Below are 23,222 nucleotides of genomic sequence, written 5' to 3'. Positions count from 1 at the left end.
TTGTCTCAGCCTCCTGAGTAGCTGGGATTACAGGCATGTGCCACCATGCCTGGCTAATTTTGTATTTTTAGTAGAGACGGGGTTTCTCCATGTTGATCAGGCTGGTCTCAAACTCCCGACTTCAGGTGATTCACCCACCTCAGCCTCCCAAAGTGCTGGAATTACAGGGGTGAGCCACTGCGCCCGGCCTATTTTATTTTATATATTTATTTTATGTTTTGAGACAGAGTCTCACTCTGTCGCCCAAGCTGGAGTGCAGTGGTGCGATCTCGGCTCACTGCAACCTCTGCCTCCCGGGTTCAAAAGATTCTCCTGCTTCAGCCTCCTGAGTAGCTGGGAGTATAGGCGCCTGCCATCACGCCTGGTTAATTTTTTTTTTTTTTTTTTTTTTTTTTTTTTTTGAGACGGAGTCTCGCTCTGCCGCCCAGGCTGCAGTCCAATGGCGCGATCTCGGCTCACTGCAAGCTCTGCCTCCCGGGTTCATGCCATTCTCCTGCCTCAGCTTCCCGAGTAGCTGGGACTACAGGCGCCCGCCACCACGCCGGGCTAATTTTTTGTATTTTTAGTAGAGACGGGATTTCACCATGTTAGCCAGGATGGTCTCGATCTCCTGACCTTGTGATCCGCCCGCCTTGGCTTCCCAAAGTGCTGGGATTACAAGATTGAGCCACCGCGCCCGGCTAATTTTTGTATTTTTAGTAGAGACGGGGTTTCACCATGTTGGCCAGGCCGGTCTCCAACTCCTGACCTCAGGTGATCCAGCTGCTTCGGCCTCCCAAAGTGCTGGGATTGCAAACGTGAGCCACCGCTCCCGGACTACACTAAGAATTTCCAGGCAGGGAGCGGTGGCTCACGCTTGTAATCCCAGCACTTTCGGAGGCCGAGGTGGGCGGATCAGGAGGTCAGGAAGTCGAGACCATCCTGCCTAACATAGTGAAACCCCGTATCTACTAAAAAAAAAAATACAAAAAATTAGCCGGGCGTGGTGGCGGGCGCCCGTAGTCCCCGCTACTTGGGAGGCTGAGGCAGGAGAATGGCGTGAACCCGGGAGGCAGAGCTTGCAGTGAGCCGAGATCGCGCCACTGCATTCCCGCCTGGGCGACAGAGCGAGACTCCGTCTCAAAAAAAAGAAAAAAAAAAAAAAAGAATTTATATTCACATTTCATAGCTGAGGTCTCTCAGCTTCCTTCAAGGTAGACAATTCTGTATCTCTAGGTGACCCAAATTTATCCCCTCCTCTTACGTGCACCCAGTTTATACTTAACCAGGAACCATCACATTATTGCATTGTCTGTTCACCTGGACCTTGAAAGGAAGGTCCTGAGTCTTATTTATCTTATTGAGTCTCCTCAATACTCAGCTAAAGTACTGGTTACATTAGTTTCCTTCATTTTAATAGGTTTAAATGATAAAGATCCTGTCTAGGATGCTAATCTGTGCAATCTCCTGGAAGCTTCCAATTTCACTACTTCGAGAGAGAAACCGTATTTTGGCTCTAAAGAGGGCTCTTGACTTCGCCACGCTCACCTTCAGTGGTGCTTCACGGCGCAACCACTTCCCCTGTGGTTGTCACCTAGATCAAAGACCTATCTAAGGAGAAAACCCAAGGACAGGCAAAGACAGCCCACGCACTTTCAACAGGAACTCGGCCCCTTTCCTAAACGTAGTTCCTCTGATTACCCTCTCCAATTGACGTCTCTATGATCCAATTAGATTTCGAGGCTCAGAGTGTCGCCCTCTAACCTCACAGTGTCCAATAAAAAAAGGAGTTTCAGATTAGCACCAGTTTTGACCAATGGATGAGAAGATGAGCGTGTATTAACCTGTAGAAGCAGCACTGAGAATGATGAGCAGCCAATTTACCCAATGGACCTGCCTACAGCAGCGTAGGCCTCGCCCCAACTGCAGGAGAGCAGGCGGCGGGGGTTGCTGCAGCAATCAGTCTCCACCCGGACTCCGCCATGTTGGGTCTTGTGGGTCGTGTGGCCACTGCTTCGGCCTCCGGGGCCTTGCGGGGACTCACTCCTTCAGCGTCGCTACCCCCAGCTCAGCTCTTACTGCGGGCCGCTCCGACGGCGGTCCATCCTGGTAAGTGCTTTTCTCTAGGAGCTGAAGTTCCATTTTGCCGCCCCATGACCTTGAGCCGGGGAACGATGGTAGCTCGGGCCTAAGGGATCCTTGGTGCTAAAAGTATGCCTGGAGCCGCATTTTGTTCTCTAATGGCAGGAGAACAAGAATGGGACACCCATAGAATGTTTCTTTGACCCAGCTCTGTCCCGTTCTGTATAAAGTTCTTTGTGTGACGGAAAAGGTGCGGGCAGGTGCGTTGACCTTCCGGTTGAATAGGGATATTGAACTCTCGAAAAATGGGTTATTGTGCATGCGGATGGGAAGGCTGTGCAGACGCTTTATCGATCGCTGCGCGGCCTTCCCTCTTGGACACGCCTTCCGTACAAGCGGAAAGAGGCCTGACTTCGGCTGAGTTTTCCTCTTATTGTGTAAATCTTGGCTTCCGATAACCTTTTACTGTACTGACCCCAGTTCCTTCCTATATCTTTTGTCTATTAGTCAGGGACTATGCGGCGCAAACATCTCCTTCGCCAAAAGCGGGCGCCGCCACCGGGCGCATCGTGGCGGTCATTGGCGCAGTGGTGGACGTCCAGTTTGATGAGGGACTACCACCAATTCTAAATGCCCTGGAAGTGCAAGGCAGGGAGACCAGACTGGTTTTGGAGGTGGCCCAGCATTTGGGTAAGTAGAATTTATTAGGAATAGTAAAGACCTTGTGTAGCCCAAGTATCCCAAAAACCAAGCTGTCTCCCTCTGTGATGATTTTATCAAAATGACTTTCGTTCTTCTGAGTTTGCTGAAGCCGCATTTAGGAACTGAGAAGGAGTCTTGGTCGACTTAGGTCTTGATACCAATTTTTACTTAATGTATAACCCTGCAATGCCTGTATCTAACAGGTGAGAGCACAGTAAGGACTATTGCTATGGATGGTACGGAAGGCTTGGTTAGAGGCCAGAAAGTACTGGATTCTGGTGCACCAATCAAAATTCCTGTTGGTCCTGAGACTTTGGGCAGAATCATGAATGTTATTGGAGAACCTATTGATGAAAGAGGTCCCATCAAAACCAAACAGTAAGTTGCTCTTAATGCATCTGTGGACGAAGAAACTTATGTTATTTGCAGTTTTACACATTAAGGTGACACATTCTCATAAAGCAGAATTTGTCTTCTGATACCTTCGATTATTAAAATCACACAGCGCAGTTTCACCTGAAGAAATTAGGATGCAGAATTTCTGATTGACAAAAACCTACTACTTGAGGGTTTTTTTTTTTGTTTGAGAAGGAGTTTTGCTCTCGACTCACTGCAACCTCCACCTCCTGGGTTCAAGCGATTCTCCTGCCTCAGCCTCCTGAGTAGCTGGGATTACAGGTGCATGCCACCATGCCTGGCTAATTTTTGTATTTTTAGTACAGACGGGGTTTCACCATGTTGGCCAGGCTGGTCTCGAACTCCTGATTTCAGGTGATCCACCCACCTCGGCCCCCCAAAGTGCTGGGATAACAGACATGACCCACTGCGCCCGGCTAGTTGAGTATTTTTAAGACTTGCTCTTACTGCTTAGGTTTAGGAGTCTCCAAAACTTGTAGGTTTTTGTATTTGCTATTGCTATGTGAGGGAATGCTGTTAGGTTAAGGCTCAGTAAAATGAAAAATTTATGACAGTTAAAGTAAGGGAATGGGATTATTGTTCCCTAAGATAATGATTTTCTTTATTGCAGAAAGTTGGGTTAGATCCTGGATGATAGTTGATCTAATTTATACAACAAAGGGGAGATAAGACTGTGGTTCCTTAAGTAAAGGGATGGACTTGAGAGTTGATAGGGAAGGATATATAAGATTATCATTTGCTTTCAACAAGGTGAATAGATACCAATCCTCTCTTCTACTTTTACAGATTTGCTGCCATTCATGCTGAGGCTCCAGAGTTCATGGAAATGAGTGTTGAGCAGGAAATTCTGGTGACTGGTATCAAGGTTGTGGATCTGCTAGCTCCCTATGCCAAGGGTGGCAAAATTGGTATGTTATTAAAGGGTACATATTTTCCAAACCTAATATGGGAGGAAAAACTCATACACTGTTACAAGTGGATATTGACATCTATTCCTCACTGATGAGTACATTCTTTCATTCTTCTGAGTTAGCTGAAGCCATATGCAATTTCTGAGAAGGAATAGGATGGAAGGAAGCAATTCCTTTTTTGGAAGTTTGCTTATTTAGGAAAGCAGAACTCTTAAATATTCTTTCTTTTCAACCTCTTATAGGGCTTTTTGGTGGTGCCGGAGTTGGCAAGACTGTACTGATCATGGAGTTAATCAACAATGTCGCCAAAGCCCATGGTGGTTACTCTGTGTTTGCTGGTGTTGGTGAGAGGACCCGTGAAGGCAATGATTTATACCATGAAATGATTGAATCTGGTGTTATCAACTTAAAAGATGCCACCTCTAAGGTCAGCATTGAGCTGATTGACGTCCACATGGTAGTTATGCCAGGAAACTATTGCCAACTGAAGCCATGTTCTTTATTTTCTATTTGATGTTTTTTTTCTTTTTAAAATAATTTTAATATTTTCATTTTAGTGTCCCAGGACCTACAAAGGAAATCTGTTAGTGTTTTCCCCCCAGCTTCCAATACACTAGTGGACATTTTCTGTTCTCTTTGATACTGACATTAAATAACATTTCCAGGTTTTCTTTTTGGTAGGTAGTCCCATCATTTGAAAGCTAATTTTGGGAGGGGTGGATTGGACATGGTACATACGTTTCAGCTAAGCCTATTTTGTACTTTTCACTTAATTTGAAAAGGTTTTTATTTCCTTTCTACTATAGTTTTGCCTTAGTAATGTAAGAAGCTGTCTTTTTTTGTTTTGAACTGCATCTCTAATAGGGAAAAGAAACTTGCACACAAAAATGTTGACACCTTCTGAGAAAGGATCTGTGGTCATTTCTCCAATTTGGGAACCTTCAGTATGTGGCTTCTCTACTTCTTTGTCAGGTTTTACGATCTATGTATGATTACTGCAGGTAGCGCTGGTATATGGTCAAATGAATGAACCACCTGGTGCTCGTGCCCGGGTAGCTCTTACTGGACTGACTGTGGCTGAATACTTCAGAGACCAAGAAGGTCAAGATGTACTGCTATTTATTGATAATATCTTTCGCTTCACCCAGGCTGGTTCAGAGGTAAGAGGGAAGCTTGAGAGGACCTGGTTCATTTGGCCTTTCTTTGGAGCTATTCAGATGAGGCTAAGGATGTAGACGCCTAAGACCTTTTTTTCTTTTAGGTGTCTGCATTATTGGGCAGAATCCCTTCTGCCGTGGGCTATCAGCCTACCCTTGCCACTGACATGGGTACTATGCAGGAAAGAATTACCACTACCAAGAAGGGATCTATCACCTCTGTACAGGTAACAAAAATTACATAGATGAAGATGTGATTTGTAGAAAGGCGGGGTGCAGTGGTGCATCTCAGCTACTGAGGAGGCTGAGGCGGGAAGATTGCTTGAGCCCAAGAGATCAGCCTGGGGAACAAAGCGAGACCCTATCTAAAAAAAAATGTATGTAGAGAGATGTATAAAACTTACTGGGCCAGGCGTGGTGGCTCACGCCTGTAATCCCTACACTTTGGGAGGCGGAGGTGGGCAGATCATGAGGTCAGGAGTTAGAGACCAGCCTGGCCAACATGGTGAAACCCTGTCTCTACTAAAGATATAAAAAATTAGCCGGGCATGGTGGCGGACGCCTGTAATCCCAGCTACTCAGAGGCTGAGGCAGGAGAATCGCTTGAATCCCGGAGGCAGAGGTTGCAGTGAGCCGATATCGCGCCATTGCACTCCAGCCTGGGCAACAGGGTGAGACTCCGTCTCAAATAAATAAATAACTTAGTTATTTACATCTCAAAAAGGTCTGTTAACTGGGGTTCATGAGCTCCCTGGAATAATGTGTAAAAGTCTGTGTGTGTGCATGTTAAAGACCCTAAAAGGTTAAGAAATACCCAAAATAATTGAAGGTAGGTTGGGCGGGGTGGCTCACGCCTGTAATCTTAGCACTTTTGGAGACCGAGGCAGGCGAATCACTTGAGGTTAGGAGTTCGAAACCAGCTTGGCCAACATAGTGAAACCCCGTCTCTGCTAAAACTACAAAAAACTAGCCAGGCATAGTGGTGTGCGCTAGTAATCCCAGCTAGTCGGGGGGCTGAGGCAGGAGAATCGTTTGAATCCCGGAGGTTGCAATGAGCCAAGATTGGGGCACTGCACTCCAGCTTGGGCGACAGAGTAAGACTCTGTCTCAAAAAAAACATAAATGAAGGTATACATTTAAATGTAGATCACAAAGCAATGGTTTCTAGTCTAAGGGGAGTCCAGAGCTATATGGGAACTTAGCATTAAATATTTACTGTATTAGGGCTGGGTGCAGTGGCTCATGCCTATAATTCTAGCACTTTGGGAGGCCAAGGCAGGTGGATCATGAGGTCAGGAAATCCAGACCATCCTGACTAGCACAGTGAAACCCCATCTCTACTAAAAATACAAAAGATTAGCTGGGCGTGGTGGCACCTGCCTGTAGTTCCAGCTACTCGGGAGGCTGAGGCAGGAGAATTGCTTGAACCTGGGAGGCGGAGGTTGCAGGAGGTTGTGGTGAGCTGAGATTGCACCACTGCACTCCAGCCTGGGCGACAGAGAGATACTCCATCTCAAAAAAAAAAAAACTGCATTAATGTAGTATACATTTTCAAATATATATAGATGGGATATATAGTAAAATTACATAAATTTTTTTTTTTTTTTTTTTTTTTTGAGACAGAGTCTCGCTCTGTCGCCCAGGCTGGAGTGCAGTGGCTGGATCTCAGCTCACTGCAAGCTCCGCCTCCCGGGTCTACGCCATTCTCCTGCCTCAGCCTCCCGAGTAGCTGGGACTACAGGCGCCCACCACCTCACCCGGCTAGTTTTTTGTATTTTTTTAGTAGAGACGGGGTTTCACCGTATTAGCCAGGCTGGTCTCGATCTCCTGACCTTGTGATCCGCCCGTCTTGGCCTCCCAAAGTGCTGGGATTACAGGCTTGAGCCACCGCGCCCGGCCCATAAATTTTATGTATAGTAAGAACATGGCTAAACTGTAGAAACTTTTCATGATTCAATTTAATGAACTATTGTGCAAGAAGTTTTTTCTTCTTGTTTTTAATTCTTTTTTTTTTTTTTTTTGAGATGGAGTTTCACTCTCATTGCCCAGGCTGGAGTGCAGTGGGCGCGATCTTGCCTCACTGCAACCTCCACCTCCTGGGTTCAGGTGATTCCTTTGTCTCAGCCTCCTGAGTAGCAGGGATCATAGGCACCCAACACCAGACCCAGTTAATTTTTGTATTTTTAATAGAGACAGGGTTTCACCATGTTAGTCAGGCTGGTCTTGAACTCCTGACCTCAGGTGATCTGCCCGACTCAGCCTCCCAAAGTGTTGGGCTTACAGGCATGAGCCACTGCGCCTGGCTTTTTGAGACAGTCTGTCGCCTAGGCTAGAGTGCAGTGGCACGATCTTGGCTCGCTATAACCTCCACCTCCCAGGTTCAAGCGATTCACCTGCCTCAGCCTCCTGCGTAGCTGGAATTACAGGCATGCGCCACCACGCCTGGCTAATTTTTGTATTTTTTTTTTTTTAGTAGAGACGGGGTTTTACCATGTTGGTCAGGCTGGTCTCAACTGATCTCGTGATCTGCCTGCCTTGGTCTCCCAAAGTGCTAGTTTTACAGGCGTGAGCCACCGTGCCCCACCCCCAGCTTCATGTTTTTAATTCTAAAAGTGGGTATTATTAAAATAGAGTTAAAATACAAGATGAAGAGCAAAAAGAATGATATTAAAAATTCTTCCATCATGGCTGAGAGACCAGATAATCTGTCAGCTTATTCAGCAGGTATTAGGGGTGGTAAGAAGGGTCTTTGGAGTGCTAAATGGAATGAGATGGTAAAGATACGTCAGAAAGGGGGATGGCTTAAGTAAAATTACTTTGGTTTGCTGGGCGTGGTGGCTCACACCTATAATCCCAGCAGTTTGGGAGGCCAAGGCGGGTGGATCACGAGGTCAGGAGTTCAAGACTAGCCTGGCCAAGATGGTGAAACCCCATCTCTACTAAAAGTACAAAAAAATTAGCCGGATGTGGTGGTGGGCACCTGTAGTCCCAGCCACTCGGGAAGCTGAGGCAGAGAATTGCTTGAATCCGGGAGGCAGAGGTTGCGGTGAGCCGAGATTGCGTCACTGCACTCCAGCCTGGGCAACAGAGCAAGACCCTGTCTCAAAAAAAAAAAAGATATGGCCAGGCGCGGTGGCTCACGCCTGTAATCCCAGCACTTTGGGAGGCCAAGGCGGGCGGATCACGAGGTCAGGAGATCGAGACCATCCTGGCTAACACGGTGAAACCCCGCTTCTACTAAAAATGCAAAAAATTAACCGGGCGAAGCGGCGGGCTCCTGTAGTCCCAGCTACTTGGGAGGCTGAGGCAGGAGAATGGCGTGAACCCGGGAGGCGGAGCTTGCAGTGAGCCGAGATCGCGCCATTGCACTCCAGCCTGGGCGACTAAGCGAGACTCTGTCTCAAAAAAAAAAAAAAAAAAAAAAAAAAAAACAAGATACTTTTAAAACAAAAAAAAATTTACTTTGGTTCCTGCTGTACTTCATGGGATCTCATTTTAGGCTATCTATGTGCCTGCTGATGACTTGACTGACCCTGCTCCTGCTACTACGTTTGCCCATTTGGATGCTACCACTGTACTGTCACGTGCCATTGCTGAGCTGGGCATCTATCCAGCTGTGGATCCTCTAGACTCCACCTCTCGCATCATGGATCCCAACATTGTTGGCAGTGAGCATTACGATGTTGCCCGTGGGGTGCAAAAAATCCTGCAGGTGAGTATATTACTATGTGGGATCACTGTCTGGAAAGTTAAAAAGAGGGATTGTGGGGACTGTATTAGGACTGGATCTTTCTTTTCTTTTTTTTTTTGAGACGGAGTCTCGCTCTGTCGCCCAGGCTGGAGTGCAGTGGCCGGATCTCAGCTCACTGCAAGTTCCGCCTCCCGGGTTCATGCCATTCTCCTGCCTCAGCCTCCCGAGTAGCTGGGACTACAGGCGTCCGCCACCTCGCCCGGCTAGTTTTTTGTATTTTTTTAGTAGAGACGGGGTTTCACCGTGTTAGCCAGGATGGTCTCGATCTCCCGACCTCGTGATCCGCCCGTCTCGGCCTCCCAAAGTGCTGGGATTACAGGCTTGAGCCACCGCGCCCGGCCAGGACTGGATCTTTCTTAGTGATTTGTGTGATTTGTTTTGGAGCAAGGAAAGTTGAGGCTAGCAATTGCTAGTGAGAGCTAATGAGGTCTCTTGAGTTTCCAGGTACTTAACGCTGTGGCATGCAATATTTTTCTTTTTTTTTTTGAGATGGCGTCTCTGTCGCTGAAGCTGGAGTGCAGTGGCGCCATCTTGGCTCACTGCAACCTCCGCCTTCCAGGTTCAAGCGATTCTCCTGCCTCAGCCTCTTGAGTACCTGGGATTACAGGCGCGTGCCACCACACCCAGCTAATTTTTCTATTTTTAGTAGAGACGGTTTCACCAGTTGGTCAGGCTGGTCTTGAACTCTTGACCTTGTGATCTGCCCACCTCAGCCTTTCAAAGTACTGGGATTACAGGTGTGAGCCACCGTGCCCGGTGGAATGCAGTATTTTTCTAACAGCACTAAACTAGGACTATGGAGAACAAGAAAGACACTAATCTTTCTTGGCTGAGGGTCCTCATACCACCACCACCCTCTCTGCCCCCTAGCATGTAACTTTCCCTTTGTTAGCTTGTCCAAATTAAAGGAATGAGAGTACTTAACTCAGGCTTCTTTTTTCTCATAGGACTACAAATCCCTCCAGGATATCATTGCCATCCTGGGTATGGATGAACTTTCTGAGGAAGACAAGTTGACTGTGTCCCGTGCACGGAAAATACAGCGTTTTTTGTCTCAGCCATTCCAGGTTGCTGAGGTCTTCACAGGTCATATGGGGAAGCTGGTACCCCTGAAGGAGACCATCAAAGGATTCCAGCAGATTTTGGCAGGTGAGATTTTGAGTACAAAGCTGAACATAAGATCACAGAAAAGCCAAAATCTTGAATGTTTACTGTGCTGTGGTCCCATTCCAACGACCATCAAGCAATATATAATATACTATGCCTAATTATATTTTAAATTAAAAAACAAACTTTCCCATTACTTTTGTTTGAAAATACTCTACATGACCGGACGCGGTGGCTCACACCTATAATCCCAGCACTTTGGGAGGCCAAGCCAGGTGGATCATGAGGTCAGGAGATTGAGACCATCCTGGCTAACGGTAAAACCCCATATCTACTAAAAATACAAAAAAATTAGCCGGGCGTGGCGGCGGGCACCTGTAGGGGAGGCTGAGGCAGGAGAATGGCGTGAACCCGGGAGGTGGAGCTTGCAGTGCGCCGAGATCGCGCCACTGCACTCCAGCCTGGGGGACAGAGCAAGACTCCGTCTCAAAAAAAAAATACTCTGCATTTAATTTGTGATTTGTTACTTGATGCTTTAGCTCCCTTTTATTTTATACGTTTTTTCTGAGACTGAGTCTCTCGCCCAGGTTGGAGTACACTGGTGCAATCGTGACTGACTGCAACCTCCACCTCCCAGGTTCAGGTGATACTCCAGCCTCAACCATCCAAGTAGCTGGGATTACAGGCACACGCCACCATGCATAATTTTTGTATTTTTAGTAGCCATGGGGTTTCACCATGTTGGCCAGACTTGTCTCAAACTCCTGACCTTAGGTGATCCGCCCGCCTTGGCCTCCCGAAGTGCTGGGATTACAGGTGTGAGCCACTATGCCTGACCCATGTGTTCTTAATTCATACTGTATCATGTCTCGTACATTTGATTTGTGAGGAAAATTTAAGCTTTCTTTTTTTTTTTTTTTGAGACAGAGTCTCGCTCTGTCACCCAGGCTGGAGTGCAGTGGCTGGATCTCAGCTCACTGCAAGCTCCGCCTCCCGGGTTTACGCCATTCTCCTGCCTCAGCATCCCGAGTAGCTGGGACTACAGGCGCCTGCCACCTCGCCCTGCTAAGTTTTTTTGTATTTTTAGTAGAGACGGGGTTTCACTGTGTTAGTCAGGATGGTCTCGATCTCCTGACCTCGTGATCCGCCCGTCTCGGCCTCCCAAAGTGCTGGGATTACAGGCTTGAGCCACCGCGCCCGGCCAATTTAAGCTTTCTAAGATGACCTTAAGTCATCACATTCTAACTGATGGCCTCAAGTGGTAAGGAATGTTACACGATGCAGAAAATTGATATCCCTCCACTTCTTACTTTTTTTTTTTCCCCGTCATACAGGTGAATATGACCATCTCCCAGAACAGGCCTTCTATATGGTGGGACCCATTGAAGAAGCTGTGGCAAAAGCTGATAAGCTGGCTGAAGAGCATGCGTCGTGAGGGGTCCTTGTCCTCTGTACTGTCCCTCTCCTTGCCCCTAACCCAAAAAGCTTCATTTATCTGTGTTGGCTGCACAAGAGCCTTGATTGAAGATATATTCTTTCTGAACGGTATTTAAGGTTTCCAATAAAATGTACACCCCTCAGAATTTGTCTGATTCTCTTGGTTCTGACAACATAGTCAACACTCAAGGGTTATGTATTTAGTTTTAGTTTTAGAGACACGGTGTCTGGCTGTGTTGCCAAGACTGGTCTCCGACTCCTGGGCTCCAGATCTCCCACCTCAGTCTCCTGAGTAGCTGGGGCTACAGGTGTATGCAGTCTCACATCACCAGCACTATTTTCAACAATTAGATTTTTAGAGTGGCTATAAGAAGCAGGTTCAGCTTGAAGTGGGCCATGTATGTTTGAAATCGGTGCTTAAAACTAGCCATTCTCTTTTGTTGATGGGCAATCGTACCTCTCATGCGGGGTTTCCTTTGGGTAGTGTGATCTTAGTAGGGCCTCAGTTTGGGGCCTTTAGTTCAATACAAATTGATGGTTTTTTTTTTTTTTTTTTGGGGCCTCTATTTCATGTGGCACTTCTTGGTTAAAAATAGGTCTTTTTTGAAGGGCATATTGGGAAAAACTCGTTTTAGAAGTAACCGATTTCCAGGGGTTAATCTGAGTTTAATGAATTTTCAAGAAATAGTGATGAATACTGATCTTTGTTAAAATTGAATCAAAACGGTTCTCTACATCTTGGTTAGGCCTTCATGTCTTCAGAAAGTGTACTGAAATACTTCCTGACATTTTGGGCAAGTCTAAATAAAAGTTGCTTGTGATTGCTTGCGGCTATGCAGAGGCATATGAGGCCTAGTTCACCCTCTGTGAAGATCCCTTATGAAAGTCCAGAAAAGAGAATCTCAAGGGAATAGCAATTTTCAGGGTTGCTGGCTTGGGCTTCTAAACTAATGAAGTTAGGTTATTTTCCTTTCATTTTAGCCTACTGAAAGGTGCAGGGGTAGAGGGTGTATTTCACCATTTCAATTTAAAAGAAGCTTGCAAGGTCGGATTGGGTTCCCCTTGTGTTCTTTTCCGGGACCAGACTCATCCTACTGCCCTCTCGCGGTAGCACTGGAGACTCTGCAATAACTCTGATCCCATTTTCAAATCCACGAAGGCCATTTGCTGGGATGTGGCTCTCAGTTAAGGACTGTTTACAGACCAGCTGGGGCTTTTGTCCTGGGGAGGAGCCTGCATCTATAAGCTCCACCCGCTGAGGCCATCAAGTTAGGTAGAAGCTGGGCGGGGACAAGCTGAGCTCCCAATTCAGAGGCCCCTGGGGGCTGAAGGTTGGGGAGGGCTTTTTGGCGCGGCGCCAGGGGTGGAGTAGGGGCCTCTAAGCTTCCTTCCATCTGCCTATGACGTCCTTGGCAGCAGCCTCTCCCGCAGTCTCTACTGTGTCATGATCTGGACAGAAGGTGGAGCCCCTGAGCTGCTTGTGCTGGTAGTTTGCTCCCAGAAAAGCTTGGATTTGGGGAAATGCTGAGTTATGGGGGTGGGGACACTTCCTCTAGGTCCTGACTCTGGAGTGGGTAAGAAGCTGGTAGAAAAAGCCCTAGCGTACAGGTCAGCGCTTTCTGCTTTGTTTTCTCACGTCACCCGATACAGACCTGGGAACTGAAATCCTAAAGGTCTTTTGCATCCCTCCACCCCTTCCCCCCAACACGTTCACGTCCTTCAGCGTTTATCGAGAACCTTCTCCCTCTCAGTAGCTGCAACTATTTATTTCCTTCCCCCTTTGCCCGCCTCTTCTACCACGCCACTGGAGTGTCAACACAGCTCTAACCTTCCTCCATATTTCTCCTGGTCTGCCCTGTCCTCGCCTCCTCCCTCTCTCCACCCAGAGAAGGCCCCGCCCTTCCCTCCTCCCTCCCCACCCAGTCTGTCACACAGGGACATCACCCTACAGCAGTTCAGGCTGTGTGGTTCGCAGGAAGCATACACTGGCTTTTTGATTGTTGCTAGTTCCCAGCTCACAGTTTGGAAGGATCCAACACCAGCCTTCACGTGAAGTGGGGGCCCAAGGACAGTGAGGAGCTGGGTGGTCCCAACCTCGAGCCCTGCCAGCCTGACATGGGTGAGTATGGGGACCAGCCCCGGGGAAGGCCTGAGGGATGCCTACTCCCTCCCTGGCTGACTCAGCAGGGGTGGGGCCTAACCTTTGCTCATTTGGGGGGTGAAGGAGAGGAAACAGGACTCTGGGGGACGGGGGGGAAGGGCTCAGCTGGCGAGGCTGCCGACCACGGGATCCTGAGTATGGGCAAGCCCCAGCTCTAAGTAAGAGCCCCAGACGCACCTTAGGCCAGGGCTTTCCCAACCCCCTCCCCGCCGCCCCGTGGAGGATTGCCCCTGCTCCTCGCCATTTAAGCTGTTGAGATTCAAGGAAATTTTGACAGTACTCACTGCTAGCCCCCATAAAAGTAAAGCCCGCTTTTGCAGTGCTGGAAGGTCTTGAAAGTGCCTCCCCTCCCTCTCATTTTTCTAAGGCCTTTTAAGTCTGCCTTCTCTCCTCCCCCACCTTGACCCACCTTCAGGTGGGGGCTGCACTGAGCAGCTGCTTCCTGTTGCCCCAGGGACTGAAGCAAGGTTGGTGGTGGTTGGGGGAAAACTGAACCAAAGTCGATTCTCGCGGTCCCACATCAGCCTCACTAGGGCTGCTATTGATGGCCCCCACACTACAGTTACTGAGGGCACTGAGTGGGAGGAAGGATTGAGGTTGAGAGGATAGGAGGTTTTTGCCCTCGTAGCTTCCTGCTTCCAAATGCCCCACAGCTGTAGGGATGGGGCCCTGAGGAGCTGAAACACGGGGAACCTGTTCACCTAGTAGGGCGCTGCGCGTGACCCCCAGCAGGTTCGGCCTTGAGTTCCCTCTCCTGCATCCCTAGGGGCCTCCTAGGAGCCCATGTAGCTCTCGCTGCCTTCCCCGGCCACCTTTGTGAGGCGGTCTTTGCTGGTGCCCTGGCAGCGCGGGCAGAGCTTTCCCGAGTCCTTCCTTTCGGACCTACCACCATCCCCCACTTCACCGCAGAAGTTTGTCTCTTTCTGGGATCTGTTCTCTTCCTCCCATCTGGGATCCTTCCTGGTTCTGGCCCCTAGGAGACGCCACCCGCTTCCCTCTCCCCCAGTGGATCCTTCGCGACTGCTCTCCTGAGCGGTTGTCCTCACCTCGGTAGCTCCTGCCCCTTTAAGCACCACCTCCTCCCCTCCGCCGCCGCCGGCCCAGGGCTGGGGGAGGAGGCGCCGCCGCCGCCCGGCTCGGCCACCTGCGCCGCTGCCGCCGCCGCCGCCCGCGGCCCGGCCCTGCTCCAGGTGAGGCCCGGCACCCACTTCCAGCTCCGGAGTCCCCTGGCGGGCCGTTCCTGCGGTATCCTGCCCCGGGATCCCTGCTGCCCCGGGATTCGGGTTCTGACTCTCCCCCTCAGGGAGCTGCCCTTCCTCTCTGCCCTGAACTATCTACTCGCCCATTTTTCCCCTATCCTTTGCGACCGGAATCCGGAGGCTTCTCACGCCTCTCCGCCATCCTCTCTCGAGTACCCTTCCTATTCTGGGCCCAGGATCTCCCCCTCCCCCGCGCCTTCCTCGCCAGAAAAATCTCCCGCGGTCTGGGTTTCGCCTCCTCCCCTCTGGAACTAGCGCTTTCCCACGCCTTCCTAACCCCAATGGGAGGGGGGATACCCACCCCAACTCCTCTCCTTCCCCGTAGTAAGGGGGGCGGGGGAGCAACATCGACAACACTATCTGCCCCTGCTCCTCTCAGCCCTTTAAGTTCAGCTAAGTCTCATCTAAACCTTTTCTGTAGTCCTCACCCCACCCTACATCTCCTGGAGCTTGGGGTCCAACCTCAGCACCGCCTACTGAGCCCAGGTGGGAAGGGCTCTCCTCTTGGGCCTAGGGTTGGTCGGTGCAGCCTAGGAAGGCCCCTCCCCCAGAACCTGGGAGCTGGGGGCTAGGGCGCTGCCGGAATCTTGTGCTTCAGGGCCTCAGGGACGGTTGGGAGAGAGTGGGTGGGGAGCTGGGGCTAAATCTCTAAGGGAGTTGGGGCGATGAGGAAGGCAAGAGAAGTCCAGTCTTCTCTGTTCCGGTGCAAAGGAAGCCCCCCGGCTCCCTAGGAAATAGGGGCTTTCTCTAACTTACAGGACCACCATAGAGAATCCCATTGGGAAGTTTGGAAACAAGACTGTGCGAATCTGAGGAGCCACCTGTCGACTTAAAGGGGAGAAAGGGGCCGGGGTGGGGTGGTGTTCGCCTGTAATCCCAGTACTTTGGGAGGCCAAGGCGGGCAGATCACTTGAGGTCAGGAGTTCTAAACCAGCCTGGGCAACATGGCAAAACCCCGTCTCTACAAAATATACAAAAATTAGCTGGTCGTGGTGGCGTGTGCCTGTAATCCCAGCTACTCGGGAGGTTGAGGCACAAGAATCGCTTGAACCTGGCAAGTGTAGGTTGCAGCAAGCTGAAATCACGACACTGCACTCCAGCCTGGGCGACAGAGCAAGACTGTCTCAAAAAAAAAAAAAAAAAAAAAAAAAAAGTGGGGAAAGAAGGGGAGGGGTATGGTCCTTGTGATGTATTAGGAGAATCTAGCCTTTCCAGAATACACAGAAGGTGAAGACTTTTGCTTTAACTTGTGTGTGTGGGGGGGTGTCCAGCTAGAATGGTTACTCGGCTGAGAGCCATCTCCCTGCTAGACAGACCCTGTTAACAGTATGATCCATTCAGCCAGTGAGGGGAAGAGAGGTCTTTAATAATTATCCCACCTCCATTAGAGAATTCCCCCTCCGCCCCCAGTCCAGCTGCGTCCCTAGCTATGCTCTGTCATTTCCCACTCCTCACCTCCAGAATTAGGGGACTGGGTGTCAGGATCTGCTTCAGACTCTTCTAAGTCATGTTTGGAGGGGGTGCTGAGGGGAGGAGAGGGTGTTCAGCAGTGGTGTTTGGGGTTGGATGCCAGGAGTATCTGGTGGGGGAGAGGGAAGGACGTAGAGGGATGCAAACGAATCCCCTTCTCTCTCTTCCTCCTCCCAGCCCCAGCCATCTGGCTCCAGAGTGGAGCCAGGCACCGTGGCAGCTGACCCCAGAGTCAGGGAGGTGCCGCAGGAACACAGGAGGGTGAGAAATGGGGAGCAGGTGCTAGTTTGTCCCTCCCCATTCTCTTCATTACTAGTCCAGTGGCCTGGCTTGAGGTTCAGCCTATTCCCTGGAGACTCTCCTTACAAGTTGCTGATAAAATGACCATTTGCCCCTTCCCCTTTCTAGTAGCTTCCTGAAAGGAAATGGGTGGGGCAAAGAGAGGTGGGTGGGTGATCAGCCACATCTGATGGGATTGAGGAATGTTTGAGGACATTTGGGGTCAGTCTGCCCTCTGTCCTCTGGATGGGGGGAGAAGCACAGCTGCAGAATGGGAGGCCTTATAGCAGGAAGTAAACATCCAGCTGTTGGGCACACTGTCACCCCAACCTCATCCTTCCTCAGAGCAGGGAAGATCCTGATTAGATGAGATGAGGCGGGGGTCTCATTGAGGGATGAAGATGATTGCAGTCTTTCTGCACCAGATGGGAAGAATGGATCCTACCTCGTTTTCTTTTCTAATCCCAGGTGGTCCTCTCCTATCCAACACCCCTCTCCCAGCCGCTCCTGGCTGGAATAGTCCTAAAGGTTGCCCTGGAGACTAGGCCTGGGGCTCGGAAGGGGTGGGGGCAGTCAGTGGGGCACAGGAGTAACCGGCTCTTCCGGAGCACAGAGGAGCCAGCGGTGGGTGTATGTGGGTGTGGGGAGGGGCGTGGCTACACCCGTCTGACGGGCGCAGGCTCCTCCCCTGCCTGCCCAGTACCCGACTGGCCGGCCCCCTTTAAGATTGGGAGCGGGAGGTAGGAAGATCCTCCCTCGTCTGCCCTGGAAAAGGGAAGGGAAGAAAAAGGGATACCAGCTTCCTTACCCCCACCCCCATCCCGCCGCCCTTGAGGCGTCAGTTTTATGCCTTTCTTCCCCAGCCTTTTTTATTTGGGGATAGAGAGGCATTTCTTAGCAGAAGTTTGCCAGAGCCCTCCTTTCTCTAGAAGGAAGGAAACCTCTCCTCTGAGTGTGACCTCCACCTACTCAGGGATTTGAGGTCGGCAGGCTGTTGGAGGAGTATTTTTTTTTCCCCCAAGGTGACCTGTAAATCTGTTGTTTCGACAGGGAGGAGAGAAGGGTTTTGGTTTCCACCTGCCTATTCCCTCCACTGGTAATCTACTTATCTCGAGAGAGGAAGAGAAACCCCCTTAACCTTCTCTATCTGTGGCCCACACACTCTATGAGCCTTTGCTAAAGCTAGCTTCCTTCTTATCCTCTCTGAGCCATTTGTAGGGGATGAGGGGTGGGGTGGAGTCTTTCCCCAAAACTCAGGAAGAGCCCACCCCTCTGTAGAGTAAGGAAATCCCATCTAGACTGATGGATCTCACCCCCCAACTCTGCCCATTTTTCAGATCTCTTTCCTCCTCAGACCCCCAGAGGAAAATGTATTTGTTGACACCCCCCCCCAACTTGCCAGAGTTTCATCATCCCCATTCTGTCGCTTTTCCAGAATATTCAGCAGCCTGAGCTTTGCACAGTTTAGGCCATTGTTTCTAGAACTGCGTTGCACTGAATTGAATGGGAATTATCTTGAAGCCTGCAGAGTGTTGAGTTGCAAGGAAAGGAAACCAGGTTAACTTTCTTGTCATATTTTATCCACTATTTGACCTTGAAGAAGTCATTGAACCTCTTTGGGTCTTAATTTCTTCATCTGATGAAGGAGAGGATGAACTAGAAATTCTCTAAGCTCTAATATCGTATGACACTGTTCTTCATCCTGGGGCTCTGCAATAGACATTTTAGGTGACAGCCAAACTCTAGTCCTCTGCTAGATTTTACTTTTCTGTTCTGAGTTTTCACACAGTTATGTAGCCCTGTCAGAAAAAAATTACCAGAATTATAGAATGGGTGGACATTTGTGACATCTTTTTGCTGATTAGTTTTCAGCTTATCCTTTACTTCTCTGACTGCATTTAGGCTACACTCAGGTCTTTGCTGTCTGGTTCCAGAGCCGAACCTTCTTTCCCCTATGCACAGGAATCTTTCCTTTCCAGTGACCAGGACCCTGCAGATGTCGCCAGCAAAGTGGTGATCCAGGCAGGACCAGGCAGCACTGAAGGGACAGAGGTGAGTGGGTGGCAGACTCTCTTGCCTTTCCCCATCCCTTTAGCGCCCTGAGTGAGTAACCTTTCTATTTCCACGTTTCCATTACCCTACCTGGGAAACAACTGCCCCCGAAATTCCCCTGACTCCCACCCCCTACCAGCTTGTTAGAGAAGTGGCACATGCCTTTGGGCCTAGACATTTGGTCTAGTCTTTTAGGTTAACCTTGGAACTGTGGCACGCCTTTCAGTTTGCCCTGTGTGAAGCAGGACTACTGCCGCCATGAGATGCGGGTGCAGAGGGAGCTGCCAGGTGGGCATGGTGGCCAGGGTTGCAGGAGACACAGCGGCGCTAGGACCCAGGTCCGGGTCGGGAAGAGAGGCTGGCAGGCTTTAGGACCCTGTGGCGGAGGCCGCGTGGGGAGACTCTCTCCTGGCCGAGGCTTCTCCGCCCCCTCCGGCTGCGACTCACTCCTCCCCCGCCGGCCATGTTGGCTCCTCTCGGGCCCCGCGGTTGAGCCGCGTCCCCCTCCCCCTTCCCGGACCCCGGACCCCAGACCCCCTCCCCCAGCGGGCGTCTCCACCCCTTCTGGCGCCCGGAGCGCGGCCATGTGAACTGCCTGTTACCCGGGGAGAGACGAGCCCCGAGCCTGGCTGGACGCCGCTGCCTCAGGTTTGTGGGGTCTGTGGCCAGGGGCCTGAGGGGGAGAGAGCCCCACTTTCATGCCAGACTTCCCCCGGGGAACAGAGGCTCCAGAGCCGGCTTGAACCTCGCCGGGGCAGGAAGCCGACTGGAGCTTATTTCCTGAGAGGATCCAACCTGAGGCGAGGGTCTCCTTGCCCTGGGGTCTGGGAGAACAGGGCTGGTGGGGCTGCTGAGGACCCCGGATGGGGCCGCGGGGGCAGGAGGAGCTGTAGGGGCTCCTGGCGACGACTGTGAGGAGGCGGAGAAGCCACCTGGCTGGTGGAGATGACTCCTATGGGGGACTTGGGGTGGAATCCCCGGGAGGGGCTCCACCTCCTCGGGTGGGGGTGGGGATTGCCTGAGCGCGAGTGGTGGGTGAAGGGGTTCCCTTGGCGGGTTAAACGCTCCGTTTGCAGGGAGCTGGGCGTTTTGGCTGCGGTGAGTGGAGGGCGGAAGGGGTTTCCAGGGGTCTGAGGGTGTCTCCCTCGGGGAGCGCACTCATTCTCTTGAGCGTGGAGATCAGCAGAGGGCCTTCCTTGCTGAGGGTGGTGCTGCGCTTGGCTCGGGGCCCTCGCGTCCCGGGAGAATCCCCCATTCCAGGGATGGAGGTTGATAGGGCTTCCGCTGAGGCTTTTGAATTTGAGCTGGGCTGAGGGGCAGAAGGGAAGAATAAATAGGAATTCCTTTTTCCAAGGAGATTCCCCAGTGAGGGGATCCCCGCTTCCGTGGCAGAAAGGTGATATCGCATCATCCCTTTCTTTCTCGGTGTTCCGTTTTCAGAAGAAGGCAATGCCAATAGCAGTTGTCCTTTGTAGGGTTTATTGAAGTGAGAGATTTGTCTGCTTTGGGGGAAGACGGAGGGGGATAGCTTGCACCTCCATCTGTACACAAACAGCCCCTCCCCCAGCCTCCCGCAGGAAGTGGCCGGGAAATGGCAGCTGTGCGTTTGCTGCTGCGTGTCTTGTTGTTTTGAAATGTCCATTTTAATCAGATTTGGTTTCATTTTCTGAAGCCTTCTGGGCAAGCTTGGATCTTGCCAACCATGTGGTCCGAGAGACCTTTCGTTGGACTTTTTTTTTTTTTTTTTTTTTGCAAACTTGTCAATTGGAAGTAGTCAACTTCAGTTGACTCACGTATGCCAATCCCTCCTCCCGAACATCTCTGTCTTCCTGTCTGGTTTTGTTTTGTTTTCCCTTGAGCTAGAGGTCATAGAGATACAAACTCAGTTACCTACCAGCGGGGTACACTCTATATAAGTGATGCAAATTCCCTCAGCATAGAGAGCTGTCAGGGAGACTAGGGATCTTTTGTGGCACGAGTACCTTCTTGGGGTCCTACTTAGTATAGTTATTATGACAGTTTCTATATTGCAGAGCACCTGAGCTAGGGAGCTTGTAAAGAAGGATAGATTCTGAGAAGTGGAGGAAGAGGAAGCTGTGAGGAAGATTTAACTATTAGATGGATTTGTGTGTTGGGGGTAGGGACTGATTTACAGACTGAGATTGGTGAACTCGGTCCTCAGTGGTGATTCTAGCCTAAGGGCAGCCCCTGTGGGAAGCCTGTTATTTAACTGAGGGTGCTGGAGATACTACCTTCTGCAGAACCAGCTAATTAGAATAGTACAGTTTGTTATCATATGACTTACTCTTTAATCCATGAAAGAACATCTCCCCTTTTATTCTTCTTGGAGATTGGTAAGCATTTCCTCTGTTCCCTGCGAAGTCATGTGCCCAGATTTTTTTTTCTTTCTTTTCAGTTGATAATCCCAGGATATTTCTCCTGTAACATATAGTGATGGACTGTGTGCTATGTCCCCAGGCATTTTGTTGCACACTGGATTTGGTTAGGGGCAACAGTTGGCCACATAATTTTATTTTTCTTTCTTTTCTTTTCTTTTTTTTTTTTTTTTTAAGACGGAGTTTTGCTCTTGTCGCCCAGGCTGGAGTGCAGTGGTATGGTCTCGGCTTACTGCAACCTCTGCCTCCCGGGTTCAAGCGAGTCGCCTGCCTCAGCCTCCCGAGTAGCTGGCATTACAGGAGCCCGCCACCACATCTGGCTAATTTCTTTATTTTTAGTAGAGATGGGGTTTCATCATGTTGGCCAGGCTGGTCTTGAATTCCTGACCTCAGGTGATCTACCCACCTCGGCGTCCCAAACTGCAGGGATTACAAGTGTGAGCCACCACGCCTGGTCTCTTTTCTTTTCTTTTCTCTTTTTTTTTTTTGAGATAGGGTCTCACTCCGACGCCCAGGCTGGAGTGCAGTGGTACCATCATGGCTCATTGCAGCCCCAGCCTCTTCAGCTCAAGTGATCCTCCCACCTCAGCCCGCTGAGTAGATGGGACTACGGACACGCACCACCACACCTGGCTAATTTTTTGTAATTTTTGTAGAGGTGGGGTTTTGCCACTTTGCACAGGCTGGTCTTGAACTCCTGGGCTCAAGTGACCCGTCCGCTTTAGCCTCCCAAAGTACTGAGATTACAGGCATGAGCCACCATGCCCAGCCTATGACCACAGGATTTTAGATTTTGAAAGATAAAGTTGTTGTTTTTTTTTTTGAGATGGAGTCTTGCACTGTTGCCCAGGCTGGAGTACAGTGGCACCATCTCAACTCACTGCAACCTTCGTCTCCCAGGTTCAAGTGATCCTCCTTCCTCAGCCCTCCAGTAGCTGGAATTACAGGCATGCACCACCGTGCCTGGCTAATTTTTGTTTTTGTTTTGTTTTGTTTTGTTTTGTTTTTTTGAGACGGAGTCTCGCTCTGTCACCCAGGCTGGAGTGCAGTGGCCTGATCTCAGCTCACTGCAAGCTCTGCCTCCCGGGTTCACACCATTCTCCGGCCTCAGCCTCCCGAGTAGCTGGGACTATAGGTGCCCGCCACCTCGCCCGGCTAGTTTTTTGTATTTCTTAATAGAGACGGGGTTTCACCGTGTAAGCCAGGATGGTCTCGATCTCCTGACCTCGTGATCCGCCCGTCTCGGCCTCCCAAAGTGCTGGGATTACAGGCTCGAGCCACCGCGCCCGGCCAATTTTTGTATTTTTAGTAGAGACGGGGTTTCGCCATGTTGGTCAGGCTGGTCTCGAACTCTAACTCAGCCTCCCAAAGTGCTGGGGTTACAGGTGTGAGCCACCACGCCCAGCCTTGGAAGATAAAGTTTTAAGATTATTTGGACTATTCTGAAAACTACCTAAGCCTGTCATTTAAATCATCCTTTCACTATTTATTTTCCAGGCAAAAACCTCCCACCTAGATGAAGATCCCTAGATAAAAGATCCAGTATGGGAGCAGATAGACACTTATGATTGTGTGACAGTGACATCATCACTAGTAAGATAGCATCATTGCTCTTCTCACTGGGGCTGTTGGGGTTTTTCATATTCTGGAAACAGTAAAAACAAGTCCATCTGTCAGCATCCTTTTTCTTGCCCCTGATTAGTTCCTTTAAGTTGCTGTCCGATGGGGTTGATTTTAAGTTCCCCTTTCTTCAGCCTTTGGTTACCTGAACTGGCACTTGGCAGAACAGCAAGTTGATTTTCCCTGTTTGGGTGTTAAAAGAGTAAAGAAAGGAGAAAGAACTACTCCTGAGTCTTTGGACTTTTAAAAGAAAAGCTGATTTTAAGAAAATAGTGATTTCATTTGATACATGATTGAACTGGGAGCTGAAAGAAGCAAACCTTTCATGGCCTTCTTATAAAATGGGTGCATTTTTCTGTCAAGAGAAATATGTTTCTTAATATTTTAAGCTTCTTGATGAAAGAAAAAATCTGAGATGTAAAGAGAGCTATATGGGCTGATC

The 23,222-nt window shown here is 49.9% G+C and overlaps 2 protein-coding genes and 2 non-coding genes across 46 annotated transcripts in view; all 4 read left to right on the top strand.

Moving 5' to 3' along the window:
* Window positions 1-1,940: 1,940 nt before the first annotated feature.
* Window positions 1,941-11,686, top strand: ATP5F1B (ATP synthase F1 subunit beta). Its single transcript, XM_005571255.5, has 10 exons — window positions 1,941-2,088; window positions 2,569-2,751; window positions 2,967-3,141; window positions 3,967-4,088; window positions 4,334-4,518; window positions 5,093-5,251; window positions 5,353-5,475; window positions 8,748-8,960; window positions 9,947-10,148; window positions 11,441-11,686. Exons 1-10 carry the CDS (start codon window positions 1,962-1,964, stop codon window positions 11,539-11,541), a joined length of 1,590 nt encoding a protein of 529 aa, XP_005571312.1. The 5' UTR covers window positions 1,941-1,961; the 3' UTR covers window positions 11,542-11,686.
* Window positions 2,821-2,894, top strand: LOC123567778 (small nucleolar RNA SNORD59). The gene has a single exon (XR_006690881.2). It is a non-coding gene; the product is annotated as a small nucleolar RNA SNORD59 (small nucleolar RNA).
* LOC123567779 (small nucleolar RNA SNORD59) lies at window positions 4,175-4,241 on the top strand. Its single transcript, XR_006690882.1, has one exon. It is a non-coding gene; the product is annotated as a small nucleolar RNA SNORD59 (small nucleolar RNA).
* A 1,778-nt stretch (window positions 11,687-13,464) lies between the features above and the next one.
* The window catches only part of BAZ2A (bromodomain adjacent to zinc finger domain 2A), a 42,728-nt gene continuing 32,970 nt past the window's right edge, over window positions 13,465-23,222 (top strand). For 6 of the 43 annotated variants that reach the window (XM_074007165.1, XM_015431048.3, XM_074007176.1 and 3 more), the window contains exon 1: window positions 13,465-13,662. In XM_074007165.1, the coding sequence (XP_073863266.1) occupies window positions 13,659-13,662 (4 nt within the window). In that variant the 5' untranslated portion in view covers window positions 13,465-13,658. Of the gene's footprint in view, window positions 13,663-14,812; window positions 14,895-18,192; window positions 18,270-18,674; window positions 18,765-19,209; window positions 19,413-22,657; window positions 22,754-23,222 lie in introns of those variants that run through there. The other 37 variants (XM_074007181.1, XM_074007166.1, XM_074007189.1 and 34 more) reach the window with 13 other exon arrangements.

Source organism: Macaca fascicularis, chromosome 11 (assembly GCF_037993035.2).
Source record: "Macaca fascicularis isolate 582-1 chromosome 11, T2T-MFA8v1.1".
Taxonomy (NCBI): Eukaryota; Metazoa; Chordata; class Mammalia; order Primates; family Cercopithecidae; genus Macaca; species Macaca fascicularis.
The sequence above is the reverse complement of the archived record's forward strand: the minus strand, read 5'-3'. Positions and strand labels throughout refer to the sequence as shown.

Bases quoted from the DNA above. Each gene is read 5' to 3' on its own strand.
- ATP5F1B (XM_005571255.5), top strand. From the start codon at position 1,962: ATGTTGGGTCTTGTGGGTCGTGTGGCCACTGCTTCGGCCTCCGGGGCC. The intron at 4,089-4,333 runs GTATGTTATTAA...AACCTCTTATAG, and splicing joins TGCCAAGGGTGGCAAAATTG to GGCTTTTTGGTGGTGCCGGA. The intron at 10,149-11,440 runs GTGAGATTTTGA...CCCGTCATACAG, and splicing joins ATTCCAGCAGATTTTGGCAG to GTGAATATGACCATCTCCCA.